At 35.8% G+C, this 17,451-nt stretch overlaps 1 protein-coding gene and 1 long non-coding RNA gene across 2 annotated transcripts; one reads left to right on the top strand and one right to left on the bottom strand.

The window, feature by feature from the left end:
* Positions 1–332: 332 nt before the first annotated feature.
* LOC106086535 (heterogeneous nuclear ribonucleoprotein U-like protein 1) lies at positions 333–17,095 on the bottom strand. The gene is made up of 10 exons (XM_013251258.2): positions 16,831–17,095; positions 8,388–9,077; positions 7,412–8,326; positions 6,988–7,358; positions 6,608–6,736; positions 2,437–2,608; positions 1,014–1,711; positions 811–949; positions 601–671; positions 333–532 (listed from the first exon to the last, which is right to left on the bottom strand). The coding sequence occupies exons 1-10, from the start codon at positions 16,958–16,960 to the stop codon at positions 428–430; spliced, it is 3,420 nt and encodes a 1,139-aa protein (XP_013106712.2). The 5' UTR covers positions 16,961–17,095; the 3' UTR covers positions 333–427.
* Positions 10,820–15,012, top strand: LOC106086536 (uncharacterized). Its single transcript, XR_001221144.2, has 3 exons — positions 10,820–10,946; positions 11,000–11,568; positions 14,725–15,012. It is a non-coding gene; the product is annotated as an uncharacterized LOC106086536 (long non-coding RNA).
* Positions 17,096–17,451: the final 356 nt, after the last annotated feature.

Raw genomic sequence — 17,451 nt, 5'->3', positions numbered from 1 at the left:
ATAAGCAGCCACCAGAATTTAAGACTTACGTTTGCAGGCGCAGCATCGCACCTTTAATGTTCCATTTAAACTCAATCGAAAAACAAATTTTGATTAATTTTGTTTTTATTTACTCCCTGTTAATGGAAAGTAAGACAGAAGATTACTTGTTTACTGTTCGTTTAAAATAATGGTATTAACAAAGAAATTTTGACCAAAAAAAAAAAACATTTTTGAAAATGAAAAGAAAAACAAGAAACTAAAACTGAATGGAGTAAAAATAATTAACTTAAGTTTAAAATTCTAGTTTTACGTAGTTAAAACTAATTGAATGAAGAGTTTCTCCGAAAAAGTAGTTTTGTATGGTGAAGATCGGTTTGGGAATTTATTTTGAAATATATATTGTACTGCGATGTTTAAAATAACATAAAAAGTGGGATGGTTTCATTTATTTCTTATTTGAATCCGCTGACGCGTCCGGAGTGGTGTAGCAATATTGTGACCAATATTGGTTGGGGTCCACAGTTTCCCCAGTACCAGTGCCACCTTGTTGCTGTATCAAACATATGTTGGGATAAGTTTTCAAATGTAAATACGAATATCTCAATATTGTGACTTTACCTGCCACCACGACATCCACTGCTGTTGTTGTTGGGGATCCATTGTTTGCCATTGTTGATTATCTCCGTATCCTGGAAGAAAGATGCGATTTTTATTTGGTTTGTATTTCCCATCACTGCGCATATAGCCAGTGAGTTTTGTATGGCATTTCTTTGAGAAATTTATTTAATGTTGGTGAATTTTGACAATCTCGAAAGATTGGTAAACTACCTTGCATATCGTAATTCCAATATTGCTGTTGCCCGGATGCGGCAGAGGGCTGCGGATTGTACTGTTGCCAACTATGGGATTGAGTTTGATGGTGCTGTTGCTGGTAAGTGTTGTATTTTGCTGAAGCTTGTGAGTTAGACTGCAATTAAGGATTAAACGTTTTTAATTTGTTTTACATTGGATTGTCGGTCATTTGAAATTACATTATTTTTGTTGTACTTGTCGTAGCTTGTTGAATTGCTTCCACTTGCCGCATTCTTGAAGTTAGAAGAACCGGCTTTGCTTGAGCCACCGCGACTATCTTCGCCGCGGTGGCCATGCCGAAAATCCCGTTGATTTGTGCTGCCACCTGAGCGATGACTATCACGACCACTACCTCCACCTGCTCCTCTGTTTCTATCCCGGTAGTCTCTGCTGTCACCGCCACTTCGATAATCGCGTGAACCGCCGCTATATGAATCGTAACGATTGCCCCCGGTGCTATACCGATTGCTATTGCGGTCATCATACCGGTTTCGGCTATTCTGCATCCAGTTTTGTGGTCCCCCACTGCTGTAGCGCCGTTGATCGTAACTGCGGTCATAACCGCCACCACCACCACCGCCATAGCCTCTGTTACCACCGCCTCCACCATATCTGTTACCGCTGTTATAACCACCACCTCCGCCACCACCGCCTGCACGTCTGTCATTCCAGCGATTATCATAACGCCTGCGATCATCATAACGGCGACGATTGTCGTTACCATAATTATCGCGCCGCTCCCGCTTGTCGCGCTTGGACGCCTTTTTACCCTTCTCGTTATACTTCTTTACCTCCTCCTTAGCCTCGTCGCCACTTAAGTCGGTAAAGATTATTTCGTCGAACCAACCAAACTCTAAAGATGGCAACGTAAAATTAGCTGAAATACACAAGATACATGTAAACGTAAGACTTCCATCGAAATCAAATTGATCGAATTTGAAATTCTTATGGAGTTTGCTTTTTTGCAGAGGTTTTCGATGGAATCAACATAGGATTAAAACGGACAATTTTTTCTCTGATTTGACATTGAAATTCATCGGCAACCATGACTTCAGCCAAATTCCCACAAACATCTCCATATAAATATTTTGTTAAAAATGTTAATATATGGCCAAAGCGATGTCTTTTGAGACTATGTCTGCTTAAACGGAATATACGATGCATAAGGATATCCTTTAAAGAACCTTGTAGCCTGCAGTCAAAAGGATTGTAATGGAATTGTTGTTTCAACTTGATCAGTTTTAGTGATGATGCATGGAAAGTGGATAAGTCGCGAAAAAACAATACAACCATCTAGTATTATAGCTTGACTTATTGCAAACACTTAAACGATATCCTGCAATATGCGAAGCCGTTAAGGCGTTGAAAGTGACGATGCATTGTCCGTTACGATGCCATGGATTGATATTGGCGAATGCGGAGTGGGTAAATGAATCCACTGGTTGTTTTTTTTCTCATTTAAAAATGCACAAGAACAAAAAATCAAATTGAAATATTAACAAAATACCTAAAATCGTTTAGCGCGATTTCATTTTCTGGAGCTGTTGAAATTAATTAGTTAGTTGCGGATTTGGACGTTGGTGGTCCCAACGATATAATTACCTTGGAAGCTGTGTAGAGTTGATTCTCTTATAGAGTACGCATGTCCTTTTTCCTTCTTATCATCTCGACGACGTTTCAATTCATCTTCAGTGGGAATACAAACAACTGCTTTACGTTTAAAATCTCCAAAACCTTTCATTTTACGTCGCTGAACGGAGGCATACGCATTCCCCTTTTTTGGTTATGAATTGGGAGAGCGGGATTGTAATCATTAATCATTTGCATGTGTTGTTGATATTGAATTGTATCGTTTTTTTTTTCAAATAAAAGAGTAGCAAATGCAACGATATGGATTTCGTTGCGTTTATAAGTAAGTGCAGGGCATACATGTTTCTTTCATTATATAGTAAGTATGTAGTAAGTAGATGGCAAGTTTTTTTTGTTCTTTGGATGTTCTTTGGGCGTTTTTCCAAATCCAACAACGCCTTCTCCCAGTATAGTTTAACTTAATTAGCTTTGACATACCTTTTAGTATACATATTTGGAATTATATTAAAAAAAAATAATAATTTCTTCGCTTGGAACGCTGTGTCCGGTTATGGTCAGTGTTCTACTTACATTGGCTGCTCTGCCGCTCGCCCGTATTCTTCTTCTTCTTCTATTTTCTTTGAAACACGCTTTAAATTATACATACGAATACATTATAGACCAGACTTAATATCTAACGCTTACCTTTTATGCGATGCAGCTCTTAAGCTGTTGGGCCTCATGCTCTTTAGTCCGACTTTTGTTAATATACTTTTAAACTAACTTAGGTACTACTTCTCTAATATAGTCGCTTGTACATAAAGATAAGTCAAATGAAATTTACCAAATAAAATGAAAACCAAAGATTGTATGAAATTCAGAGGCTTTTGGTAAATGGCTTCAATCAAATCTTTATGCACAAAATTGAGTATACATAACGTTCGTTTCATTTCATTTCCATTTTTATTATCCATTCTTTGTAATATGAAGCCTATAAGGCCCATTTGTTTTTATACTCGAATCGCTACCAAATAAGAAAATGCCGGAATAACGGCATCCGCGTGAGAAGCCATCTATATCGGACATCCTTCGAAAGAAAAGAATGAATGAAATAGAAAACCTTGGTTCCAGCGGCGTCCCGAAGAAGGTATAGTGGCGTCCAGAAGCACGATGGGCAGAGAAATTCTATTTTTTTATCGAATCCACAACGGATCAGCATGTTTTTCTTCGAATTCTAAAACAAAATTTGCATCAAAATGCACAACAACTGAATCTAGAATAGGACTTTTGGTTCCAACAGGAAAATGATCCTTAGCATACCGCGCAGAAAATAGAGATGTGATTACTATATACTACACCAAATATCAATACTCTCGATCATCAACCATGAACCCCATAGAACATTAATGGGATTTATGTCCGGAAGCTCGATGGGTTTGGAAATTCTATTTTTTATCGAATCCACAACAGATCAGCATGGTTTTCTTAACATTTTAAAACAAAATTTATTGTACATCAAAGTGCACAACAACTGAATCTAGAATAGGTCTTTTGGTTCCAACAGGATAATGATCCTTAGCATACCGCGCAGAAAGTAGAGAAGTGTTTACTATATACTACACCAAATATGAACTGATATCATTCCCTCGATCACCAACCATGAACCCCATAGAACATTTATGGGATTAATAGGAGCGTAAAATTCGCCCACATAAAATATAATCGAAGGATATAGGAGGCCAGAAACTGTTACAATGTAGAATCGTTTAAAATTACTGAAGACTCTTCAGACTACTCAAATCAATGCCGAGACTACTCTCGAAGGTTCCTCTATTACCCCTTAACAATTTAAAAATAACCATTTTCGGTATTTTGCAGAATATAGACTTCCATCACAGACAATCTACCACATAGTTGTGTATGTTGCCACCTTACTACATTGTACGGATGTTGTACATTGTCTTTATTTTGTTTGTATATTTTTTTAATTTTAATTTGCTTATAGATATTTTCATCTTCTTGTAATACTATTTGAACTAAAACTTCTAGGGCTAATTCGATTAATTATTAAAAAATTTCGAGTTGTGGATTTTGATTCGATCAAAAACAATTAAATACGCAAAATGTTCAGCTTCGTCGTTCAGCTTGGTTCAGCTTTATAGGCAGCGCTCCGCCTTTCGGAGTAGTTTGGCCAGCTTAAGATACACACAAATGACTCCTGCTATTTGTTATTGATTGTGCCCAAGATAAAATTTCAGGTTTTTAGTTCAATGTAATTCTTGTGGTGATTTAGGCAACAAGAGCCACCAGGCAAAAAAGTACGCCATTATTTATTTTTTTGTGTTATTTCTGACAGTTTTTTTTTTTGTTTTTCAAAACCATTTTTAGCAATTTAGTGTTGTTTCCATAGGCGAAAATATGTTTTATTTCATTTGTTTTTCAGCATCCTTGCTCAAATACAATTCAAAAGTTTCGTATTCTCGAACGTATTTCTTATACGTCGCAAATGTATGTCATATACGTCGGTGTTTCCGACATCTCTTAAGGTGATCGATGTCACAGTTGGTTGCATAGGGTCACCCCGATGTTTTTACAATAATTACCGCCCACTGGTTTTCAAAAATGTTTGGCTTAAAAACCGCACTTCAAAAAGAAATTTGTAAAAATCGGTTCAGATTAAGATATAGCTTCCATATAGCTCCTATATACATAGCTCCCATATACATGTTCGTCCAATTTCGAGCAATATTGCAATAATTTGTAATTTTTATAATTTATACTTTTTTTTAACCGATCTTCATGAATGTTGATATTTCTAGTGAATTTGGAAATCAGAAACGAATTATGGCCGTGGCTTACAGCCACACAGAAAAAATTAAATTTGTTTTCAACGATCACGAAATTAATTGATCCAATTAATTTTTTAATTGCAACAACTTCAATCAGGAAAATGATAATATCAATCACCGCTTTTGAAAAGGTAATTGAAAAAATTGCACATTCAATCAACAAAAGCATGATTTGATAATTTTGGAATTTTCAATTTTTTCATTGATCCAACTGGAAAACGATTGAAATTTATTTAAAATTCCTATTAGTTTCTATATTAGGTATACGGATGTTTACCTTCTGGAACCTAAAGTTGAGGTGCGTTGTTTGGGCAACGATTTATTTAAAATTCCTATTAGTTTCTATATTAGGTATACGGATGTTTACCTTCTGGAACCTAAAGTTGAGGTGCGTTGTTTGGGCAACGATTAGAAAAATGATTGATTTAGAACTTTTTAATTGAAAATTTCCAAAAATTGTCAGGTTCAATTAAAAAATTAACTGATCCAAAAATAGTAAAAATATCAATCCCGAATGTCACTAAAAAAAATCGTATTCAATTAAAAATTTATTGAATCGATTTTTTTCAATTGAAAACAATTTTATTTTCAATTAAATTTTTAAATGAATAATTTTTGGCAATTGTTTTCTCTGCAGGGAAATTTATTCATAATAAATGTACTTTGAACATAGATATTTTGTCCGCAAATAAATAAACGTCTTTTGCAATAAAGCAAAGAATAATACTGGCAAACAGATGCTACCTTTGATTGAGTAAGCAGTTTAGAAGCAAGGCCACTTCTGGGCAGACGAAGATCACAGTATACAAGACACTGATACTAAATGTGTTGTTATATGATACCGAGGCATGCATACTTTTGAAAGCAGGGTGATTTGAGATTTTAGGAGAAAGATTCTTTGTAAAATGTATGGATCAGTTTTGCATTGATGAAGAGTATCAGCGTCGTATGAACCACGAAATGTATGGGCTGTATGACGACTTTAGCATAGTTAAACCTATCAAAATACAACGGTTGAGTTGGCTGAATGAATGAAAAAGCTCCAGCGAAGGAGTGAAGTGAAGAAAAAGGCGATTACGATGGTACACGCAAACCGGGACGGCCAAAGGATGGAAATCAAGTGGTGAGGACACCTCGAAACTTGATGTCAGAGATTATAAATGGAGCGCAGAAGATCGAGGCGCTTGAAACGATAATCCAAATTCGGCTAATGGAACACAAATGTTCTGGCAGCCATTAAAACGATTGAAAGTAAAAAGTATGAAACAAACGTCATGTATACAAATAAAAGAGAAAACTAATATCTGCTATGTGATATAAACGGGCCCATACACATTATATAAAATAATTTTTACCTGATCAAGAATGAAATTACGACGACGTTTAACGGCAATATCCTCCAGAGATGTAAGTACATTGAAACAAAGTTCGTATATACGGTCAAAACGTCCTTTGTGAACATCTTTTCGGGGAGCCCCGTCAACCTTTAAAAAAGGAGCACACATTAGAAACGGTAAACATAATCGTATGTTCTGGGTTTTATTTTTCCCCTAAAAAGAACTGCTTATAATCACGTTAAAAAAAAAAAAACAAAAAGGATCTTGCACCAAATAATTAATTTGGACTTTTTGTTTGCGTTATAATAACAAGTTGATTTGAGGAGAAAAGTAAAAATGAATCATAGAACACACCAGAATATCGATAATAATGATTGGCAATTGAGACAAAATCATACCGTCATTTTAGAGATCAAGGCATCCGATCCTATGACATAGTAGCGCTTGTCGGGATTTTCCTTTATGTGGTTTAAAACCCATGTTGTTTTTCCAGCTCCGGGTAGACCAACCATAAGAATAACTTCGCAATCTTTGCGGCTTTCCGGCCTTTGTGGGCCTTGTATGTACTTCTCCTCAGGAATCAGAGCAATTAACTCGTAATCACTCAGTAGGGACATGACTTCCCTGGGAATAGGATGAATCTCTTCATACTCGTCCTCTGCTTCAACATTATCCATTTTTTGTCGTTTAGACGGCGAAGGTCCGCAGTCTTCCTCTTTGGAATGAGCTTCGTCTTTCTTTTCTATTTCGGCAGGTTTTGTGGCCTCACCTAAAACAGCAACATTTATTTCTGTTGTGTAGATTCAAAACAATGCAACATACCGTCTTCCTCTTTATCGTCAACCTTCGTAGACTCCTTATTCTCAGCAGCTTGCGTCATTTCTATATCTTCCCCGGTTGATTCTTTTTCATCTTTTTGAGGTATTTCTGCGTTACAAACTTCTTCCTTCGATGTCTGATTCGATAATTTTTCTTCGATTTGTGGTTCATTGCTGGGCTCTTTTTTGTCTTCGCTCTTTTCAGTTTCAGTTTTATCCTCACCAGTAGCAGTTTGTTCTTTGTCCCAATCTTCTTCATTGTTATCCCCATCGCTTTTATGTGATTGGTTTGCACTTTTACTATCATCTGATTTTTCGTTTGCCTCTTTTTTCTCATTAACCTTTTTCGGTTTGCGCCTTTTGCGCACTTTGCGTTCTAAATTTACCAAAAGGTTATCGGTGTCAGCAAAGTTTATTTGGTACTCATAACCTTTGGTCAAAATGTGCGGAAACAATGCCTTGTCACTTCCCAATACACTTTTATCGAATTCAAATGCTACACCCAAATCTTCGCCATTGAGCGTATACTTGATTGTACATGGACTGCTTTCTAGGTCTAAATAGCATCCGATTACGTCGTCTAATTGATAAGGTTTACCGAAATCTGAAAACTCTCCATTGGTAGCCTTTCGGCCGGTTTCACAATATGCAAACGAATTCTCAGACTCCCCCAGCAAAAGGTTTGAAGAAGGTGTTGAGAATCCAACGCGAAATCCTTTTGTAAATGGCTCATCTCGAAATGCATGTTCCCTTCCCATATTGGATTCTTCCGCTAAGCGGACTTCGTAACAAACTTTGCCTTCTCGCACACCGTAATTGGCCCTAGCACCGGACCATATTAAAGAGTATATATCATGGTTCATGGGCTTTGCCGAAGCAAAGGTAACCGGATCGATACGAATATGTAAGTCGGAGTCATCTAAATGAGAAGAAAAGGGCATGATTATAATTTTAGATGTGCTTTCATCAGGAAAACTTACACCAACTTAGTCCAAATTGTTTATCCTCAATTGTAGGCTCATCTTCGGGGGTAGAAGTGTCCTCTGCAGGTTTCGGACTCCCAGCCTTTGCACCAACGCGTTGTTTGGGCGAGTGCGATCTAGAAGGTGAGCGTGCTTTGGAATTTGAACGAGACCGTGAGCGAGAACGTGATGACTTTGAATCGTCGCGGGATCTGCGTTTAAATTCGGAAGCATCCACCTCCTTCTCCTTTGCTTGTAGTTCCTTCTTTTCACATGCGTTATCTTTTAGGGGCTCTCCCTTATCGATTTCTACATCGTTTTGTAGCTCTTTTTCGTGGGTTCCATCGGCATTGTCATCACCCATTTCTACATTGGGAGTGCAATCATTTTTTTCCTGCACTTCTTGGATAGCCTCAGTTTCATTTGCACCATTAGAAGGTGTATCATAAGAGTCATTTTTGGAAGTATGGGTAGACTTTTCTTCCTCCTCCTCTTCTTCCTCAACCTCCTTAGACCTACTCTCCTCCTTTTCAGTCTCAGGAATGATTTTGTCCGGTAACAGCTCGAGCTTTTCATCCTTTGCTTCTTCTTCTTCCAAAGTCTCAAGTACATCACTTGCCTTTTTAACAGGTGAGGGCGAAGGAGATCTTGTCATTGATCTAGTACGTCTACTTCGTCGGCCAGGTGTACCAGGAGATGGCGGAACATCTGAAAATTGTGTTTAAATATAAGGGATATAGTATGGCGGAGGACATATCGTAAAACAACATTACATACACACACACACTGCCAATCACTTGGAAAGAACATAATAAATACCTAATCTTAATTACTTTCTCTCAAAATTATAGCAGAAAGAAGGAGTAAAAAATTTTGTTTTTTTTTTTGTCTAATTTCAAAATAAAAAAATAAAAGTATGTTCCCCTTTACAATTAAGAACAATACAACTAAAACAAAACAAAGTCGTAAATTCAAGTAAAATATTTGGGTCAATTGAGTAGAACATCAGGAAATCAAGCAACATCTAAGCATATATTTATGTGTATGTAGAGCAAATGCTTTATTTTTCTTACGCGTTGCATTTGAAACGATAAATCACCCTAGATAATCTTTGCTGCAATCGTCTTCGATTTTTTGGAGCATTTCCTATGTTATTGCCCGGTGGGGTGCCAATACCAGACTTGAACCGACTTAAGGGCGTGGGATCGAGAACAATTATGGGTTTTGTTAGCAGCACGGACTTCCTGACTAGATTCTCTTTTGGAGGTTGCTTTCTAGTATTAGAGCTCATAACAATCCGATTACTGGCTTTGGTATGTCCATAGTGGAATAGGGCGGATAAGCACCACCTTCTCAACCTAATCTAACCTAGTTCAATTTTGTTGATAAATATTTTTCTGAGTTAATCAAGCGTTTATTACATTAAAATCGTTGTTAGTCGTAAAACGCCCTAATAGCCCATTTTAATTATCTAATGAACAGTTACCGATACACACCAGTTGTCTTGGCACGAGTGGGATCTTTTTCTCGTGTTGAAGGTGGTCCACGTGAGAACTGAGGCGATCGCCAGTTGCTGCCGCCGGCCTGTATACCAACAGTTTATATTTATCGCTCTTTGTGAGGGTGCGCTTAGCGCATGTCTAAAATTTGTCGGCCTTTTTATAGTGTCTAAAGCGTCTCAAGGGACGTGTCTAGAGCGTCATCGTGTTCAGTTCGCTTTTAATAATATGGTTCGTTTCGTTTGGGTTTTTTTTTTTTTGGATTGTGACGAAGATAATACCAACACATTTCGTACAAGTTGTACTGAGTTCTATGAGCAAAATAGTAGCGACATGTCGCCGCATCAGCATAAATTTCGCACAATTTTAATTGCAAATGTAATTAAATGCTCACGAAATGGGCCGATTCAACTCCGCTTCAATACTGTTGGTTTTGTTGTCAGTTGACTCTTCTTTGTGCTCTGACAAAGAAAAAAGTGCGTTGGATTTCCCAATAATTTAATAGACATTTTCGCTGTGAATGAAGTCAGTACCATGCTTTATGAAATGGTGACGAACACATTCCGCAGAAGTGGTACCGAGTTCTTTGAGCTAAATACCAGCGACATGTCGCTGCGCCAATACAAATTTCGATTCAATTAATTGCTTATGCAATTAAATGCTCACGAAATGAGTCAAAGCAACTCTGTTTCATCATATTTGCCTTTCTTGTGTGGGTTTGTATTCATATTTCGCTAACATTTAATAGGCAAAATTCGTGTGAATGAAGTTAGTACTAGGCTTTAGTCAGTTTGTCAATTTTTTTCATTTGTAATGGTTGGCACTACCCATGGTAGAATCATATACAAGGTATAGTCAGATGCAACAAAAAATTGGGACACAATTCCGTTCCACTAACTTTTCAAAGCAAATGTAGACACACAGAGAAATGTCAAAGAATTGAAATTTCTATGTAAATACAAAATAAAATGAATTAATAATTGTCGAATACAAAATGTGTTGTGTGATAATAAAGCTACTAGTCCTAATAAAGACAAACAGCCCGGGGAAAATTTACCGTTTTATGTTTGGGTGGCAGGTATACGAGGTATACCTACAGGTATAAAAAAAATTTATTAATATATATTTTAGTTGCAGAGGACAGATGATTGCAATCAATAAAGTTCATTGTGAAACCCTTTAATGCGACTTTTACGCATGTAGCACTGTGGCGCAGTGAAAAGTGTCGCAAGAACGAGCAAAATCCTCTGCCGTCCGGTTATCCCTACAAAATTTTACAAAACAAGGGATTGTAAGAAATGATGGATAAAGCTTTCAGGACAATTATGGCCACATATGACCAGCGACTCACTTATCCAGACTAGATGCTGCAAGTAACCTCGTATGTGGAGAAAGCGATAAGATTTAGGAGCATTTTCTTCGTGATACCACAGGAAAAGGAGAAGGAAGATGCCTTTAATTCCTAAACGCGAAACAAGCAGATTTAAGGCAAGGATGTTAGAGATATGTAAAAAACATATAAAGCTTTCAGGACAACTATGGGCACATATGACTAGCGACTCACTTTTCCAGAGTAGATACTGCAAATAACAGCATATGTGGAAAAACGATAAGATTCCGGAGCATTTCCATTGCGATACCATAGAAATAGGAGTAGGAATATGCCTTTAACTAGTAAACGCTAAACAAGCAGATTTGAGGTAAGATGTAAAAGATCTGTATAAAACATATAAGCTGTTTTCCAATATGCGGGAAACACTCCTTTGTTTCATTCCAAAATGAAATAAATTTGGATTTTTGTTACATAATTTATAAATTATTATATATGTGTATATAGCTTTGTATACATATTCATATTTGCTGAATTCCATTCGGCATACATTTACCCACAGTTGACGCCTTACTTTGTCCTTAGAGATAGAAAAAAAACGACCCCATCCCCTTTCGTCAATGTCTCCATTTACGCATTTCTTTCTTTTTCCGAAATTGCCATTTTTTAGATAATAACAATTTTAACTACAAAGCCTTATGTTACAAATTCTTCAAATGAATTTGAAATGACCGTTTCCCATTTATATGCCATTGTTTGGAAATGTGTATGACAATTCATTGGGACGATACAACTCTGAAATTCCTCAATATTTAATCAGCTGGGCTTGTGACGCTGACTTTATTTTGATTCTGCCATGGTACGACCACTGAATTGTCGAACATATTCAGTATGGAAATGGCCTACTAAAATAATTTGAATTTAAACGATGCTCATTGCCATAGCAACAGATGTTGATTTCATATACCTGGCTTTACCATTTCTGTATTAAGTTCGAATTTGTCATTTCACAGTCACCCGGACTTTCCTTTGCAAGAGACGTGGATAAAACTCTCATTGCTTGGCTAACTTTTATATCCCGACTATGAGTTGACTGTCGTACACTTTCTATTGCGAAAGAGCGTTCCTTACACTACTTTCTTGTCATTGGTTTTCAAACATACGATTGATTGATAGTACGAGCCTTCTTCATGTGGAACTTTCTTTCCTTTGCAAGAGAGCTTGGATAAAACTCTCATTGCAAAAAGTCTCTTTTTTGGATAGCAACTAAAACGTTAACATGCGGAAAAGTACTTAAGACAAGTTTTATTTTCGACATCCCAATTTGAAAAGCATAACCTCATCATAGACCGTTTTGCGCTGAAATAATAGTGAGCTGGTTTGATCACTAAAATACTAGTTTCTGAAATACGAGCCAGACAGAGCATTTGAGGCTCAACTGAAATTTAAAGATATTAAGACTTCTGAAAATATACTCGGAAAGCCAATTCAAGAATTTTCTGGTTTAGAGATAATTTTTTTTTATTAATCCTGGATAAGTAGAAATTTACATCCAAAATTATTCCCGATAAGCATTTTCATTCGGTTGAGAAAACTTCCAAGAAAGACCAACAATTCGATCTTGATCATTTAAATAAGAATTGAACTATTTTTTTTCTAATGCGAACTCACAATGTCCACAATTAAATTATTTATTAAATTTGTTTTTCAAAAGTGCTTATCAATTGCTAGTTTATGTGCCTTTGTTAATTACACTGCAAAATTTCGATAGGCTAATCTTATTGTCGCTTACTAGCCCAGTTAATTAAAAGATGTGGTGTCATCCTTCAATTTGAATGACAAAACTAAAGGAAGATGAACGCAACAAATTTATTCACTGATTAAACGTTCTGAAGTGGCAAAATTGCTTAGGATTTTAATAAAATCCTGTTTATGAACTCCGAGAAACATTTATTTTAACTTAAAATGTCTTATGTTGTATGTTTTGTTGATATTTAATTATTTTACATGTGGTGTCAGTGCTGCCGACGTCAAAGTATAAGGCATTTAATTTAATTTTTTAATTTTAATTTGTTCATTTATTAGTCAAGTCGTTAGACCATATATGACTAAAACACTACAAAATTAACAATTCATTAAAGTTTTTTTTAAAAAAGAAATCAGGACTTAAATACTACTCAAAACATTTAGCGAAAAGAGTGTTCTATTTATCCATAAGCTAGCGAATTCGCCAGACTGATAAATAAAACACGGAATTCCTAACTTAAAATTTTCTTTCTCAACGTTATTTTTTAGAGCGCACAACAAGCCGATTTATTGAGATTTCATTGTAGGATATTGTCCGGCTTTATCTCGTTGTTTAACGCTTTCTATTCAAAGAATAGTATAGCAAAAAACATTTACGAGTTAGCAAAGCATTTGATTGGTTTCCTGTATCGCGATTTCATTTTCGAGCAAGAAAAATCATCAGCAGATGTTAAATGGATCATGGTGATTTACAACCATTCCAACTTGAGCAACTCTTTGAGAAATTAAATATTAAAACCTTGCTTTATTTTTTTTTTTTTTTATCTGATCATGTGCCAGATTACGGGAAACTATTTTTAGGAGTACCGTTTTCTGATTTTGTGAATATTAAAGTGTTATATATTTTTTATAAAACTATTATAACTGGCATTCCACCACTCTTACGTAATAGGTTTTCATTTTCACGGATATCTGTGTTGCGGAACATTATGAAGTTCGAGTTGCTAGGATTTGGAATACATTGCCTATTGAAATACGACAATTTTTCTAGCTTCATATGTTTTTAAGCGGTAGCTTACGAGCATATATTGGAGATAATTTTTTTAATGTGTTAAAACAAAATGCGTGGTATTCAATAGCTCACGTCATCAATACTCTCCTCAAAATATTATTGTTAAAAACAATGTTGTCACATCGACTGATACTATGACCTCATTGGGCTTTGTAATTGATTTTGATATTGAATTCTCCTTGCACTTTGCACATATCGGCTTCAAACTAAACTTTATACTTAAAAAGCTCTACAATTTGAATGTTATTTTACCCACATAAATAAAATATATGCTGGCTCATTCGTTGCTGATGCCTCATATATTGTATGGTGCTGAGGTATATTCCGGATCCAATAGGACTAATCTGGTTAGGCTTCAGAAGTGTTTCCATAGCATACTACGGTTTGTTTACGGTCGTCGTTGTAGACGAGACTACAAATACTTTGCGAAAAAATTACTTGGATGTTCTTTTGAGCACTTTCTCAATATTAGATGCCTCTGCTTTTTCTTCAATATCCTTAAGTACCGTGAACCCAGTTACCTTCTTCCTTACTTTCAATTCTTGCATTCAACCCGGAACTCTCAAATTCGTATTGAATCATGTTGTATTTGAAAGATCATATGTAATACGCTTGTCTAGGCTAAGGAATACTCTTCCTTCTAGTCTTAAAAACATCTCAGTATGTCAAGAAACTTTTAAGTCTAAGCTAATCCAACATTTCTTATAGGCAACTCAATTGAATTCTTTTTCATCACTGATGATATCTCACATTTGCTGCTTTTTCTTGGCGTTTGAGTGGATAAGTGTGCGTTAGACAATGTTTCTAATTAAAAAAATAGTTTTTTTACATTCAATAAATTTGTTAGTTATTTATTTTAGCGATAGTATTATATTAGTTTTTAATTTTGATTTTCGTATTATAAAACCTGAAAATGTTCCAATCTATCAATGTAAAGCCCGGGTGGGCGATATTTGATTAATAAAAAAATTAATGAAATTGCATGCTGACAAGGGATTTCTTATGCTATTACTTTTTCTGATGGTTCTTAATTGTATAACTTTGAGTAGTTTATAAATCGTAAATTAAACTAATTGTTCTTTAATTTGCCGTTACTATATTTTGTATAATGTTTGTAATATTTAATAATGGGCCTTGTTGGCTTCTTAATTACATTAATAAAACGAAATGAAAAAAATAAGAAAACTTTAATGGATTGAATAAATTGCAGAAATTTGTAATATGGATTACAAGTATAGCTGTAAGCACAATACAAGCTGGAATATTGAGGTCTGATCTGTGTGGTGCTCAATGTTGTCACGAGAAGTTTAGCTGCGAGCTACGGAGCGCGTCCACAGGTTGCGGATAGTGGAATGCTCAATGCGGAATAGCTGCAAAGGTTGTCGCGGACAATCAGCTGTATCGAGCAGAGTCTCAGTGAGAGGCCGAACGGCACCGGCTCTTGCACAAATACTGAGTGTCTATGAGGATATAGAAAGGAGGCGCCTTATCACTGAGCTTAAACTTGAATCGGACAACACTCATTGATATGTGAGAAGTTTGCCCCTGTTCCTTAGTGGAAAGTTCATGGGCAAAATTGGTAAAAAAAAATGCATTTGTTTGCGTTACAAATATAATTTCGAATACAAAGAAATATGTGTAACTTTAACAAATGCAAAACAAGCACATATAGTGTGATAGCAGCTTTATTAACTAGTATGTACAAAACCCCTTTTATCTCTCTCTAAATATTTTATTAAACCAAAAGGGCCTTTTGCTTGCTTAGCCTCAACTAACTTCACTTGTGCAGGATCATCGTTAGGAGGCGTCCACTCAGCACATCTATTACAAGAATTGAATATTATTGTTTTAAATCAGTTGTTGTACATAATATTTAAATTTTTTTTAAGTTTATTTAGTTGTATCTAGATATAGTAAGTGTTAAATAGGTTACTTTTTTGCAACTTTTGTTATATTAACTGGACAGGTTTTTTAAATTATGTTAGATACTTCATGCATGGTGATTGTTTTTATGCTTCGCATTGAGTATCTTATGCGTTAATATGGGCAGGCAGTAAGCGACTTATGTCGGGCCGATAAACTTAGCCTCTGTCTGGGTCACAACTGCAAATCGGCGGCAAATACACGTTGTATAAGTAAGGCCTATTCCAGTTTTCAAAAAGCAAAACGAATGATTTTCTTTACTTTATATCTTGCAGACCTAGACATATATATGTTGAAAGCAAAACTCTAATAATTTGTATGGCACCCTTTGAGCCTGTTTCACATTGCCGAAATACTCGCAAATTTCGCCAGCATTAATGGGGGCGAGTGCCTCACAAATGTCGCCAGCATTAGGAGGGGACAACCATCACTGAAAAGATATTTTCTGATCTTCTCTCCAGGATTTGAACCCATGCGTTCAGCGTCAAAAGCGGCCATGCTAACCTCTGCGCTACGGTGGCCACAATTTAATTTATAAAACAAAGTAATTTAACCCATACATTTTGATTCTCAATTGATATTTGAAATAACTTTAAATTTACAGTTGAGCTGGTTATTTTGTTACAAATGATGTATTTGACAAATCGGCTCACACATACATATGCAATAAATGGAGATTCACAATTCAAAACCACCACTGTTAATCAACATGGCCAATTTCCCTTATAAGCGATACCATTTAACTTCACAATATGGCAACATTTCCCTCAAAAGAATACGAAGAATCTAGTCTCTTATGATAGAAGTTAGGAATCAGTTTTTTTTAAGATTGATTTATTTTAATTTCAAGTTGAAAATATTGCAAATCTCAAAGATTTCGTTTTCACTTACCCCCTCCTTCTAAATGTGCTCGTAGACGCTCAATTAACACTGCTTTAACACCTTTGTAATCCAGGCCACGCGTCTGTAACTCATTACGCAGATCGACCACCTTCATTTTGTCCAAATTTGCCAAATCCATACTGGATACGCATCAATTTATCTAATAGACAATATATTTATTTATTTAATGCAATCAATGCCGAAGGTATAACAAAAAGAAACTATTAAACCGCGTGAAAATTTTTGCTTTGAGAAAACGACGCTCATAGGATATATAAGTCGATTTTCGACTAATCGATTAATCGACTATTTGTATGAAAAGAGTCGAAAAGTCGAAGCCGACTTTCAGTGGCTAAAAATATCGGATAGTCGATTTTAATATAAAAAAGACTTTGAATTTGCAAAATTCTCGCCTTACAGGGCCAGTTGAAGCTATTACAGAAATAAATAAAAATTAGCAAGAATTTGACTGTAATTTTCACACCCCAAACTCACTGTTGGCCTAGTTAACATTGTCGCCAGCCTTCGGCGCAAAGTTATGGCATCTACGGTGCGATATTGAATAGTCATCGTTAATTAATGATTAGGATTGAATTAACGATTAGGTTATTCTGTAATCTTACCAATTTT

Source organism: Stomoxys calcitrans, chromosome 5 (genome assembly GCF_963082655.1).
Source record: "Stomoxys calcitrans chromosome 5, idStoCalc2.1, whole genome shotgun sequence".
In the NCBI taxonomy this organism is placed as follows: domain Eukaryota; kingdom Metazoa; phylum Arthropoda; class Insecta; order Diptera; family Muscidae; genus Stomoxys; species Stomoxys calcitrans.
This window is presented reverse-complemented; position numbering and strand designations above follow the sequence as displayed.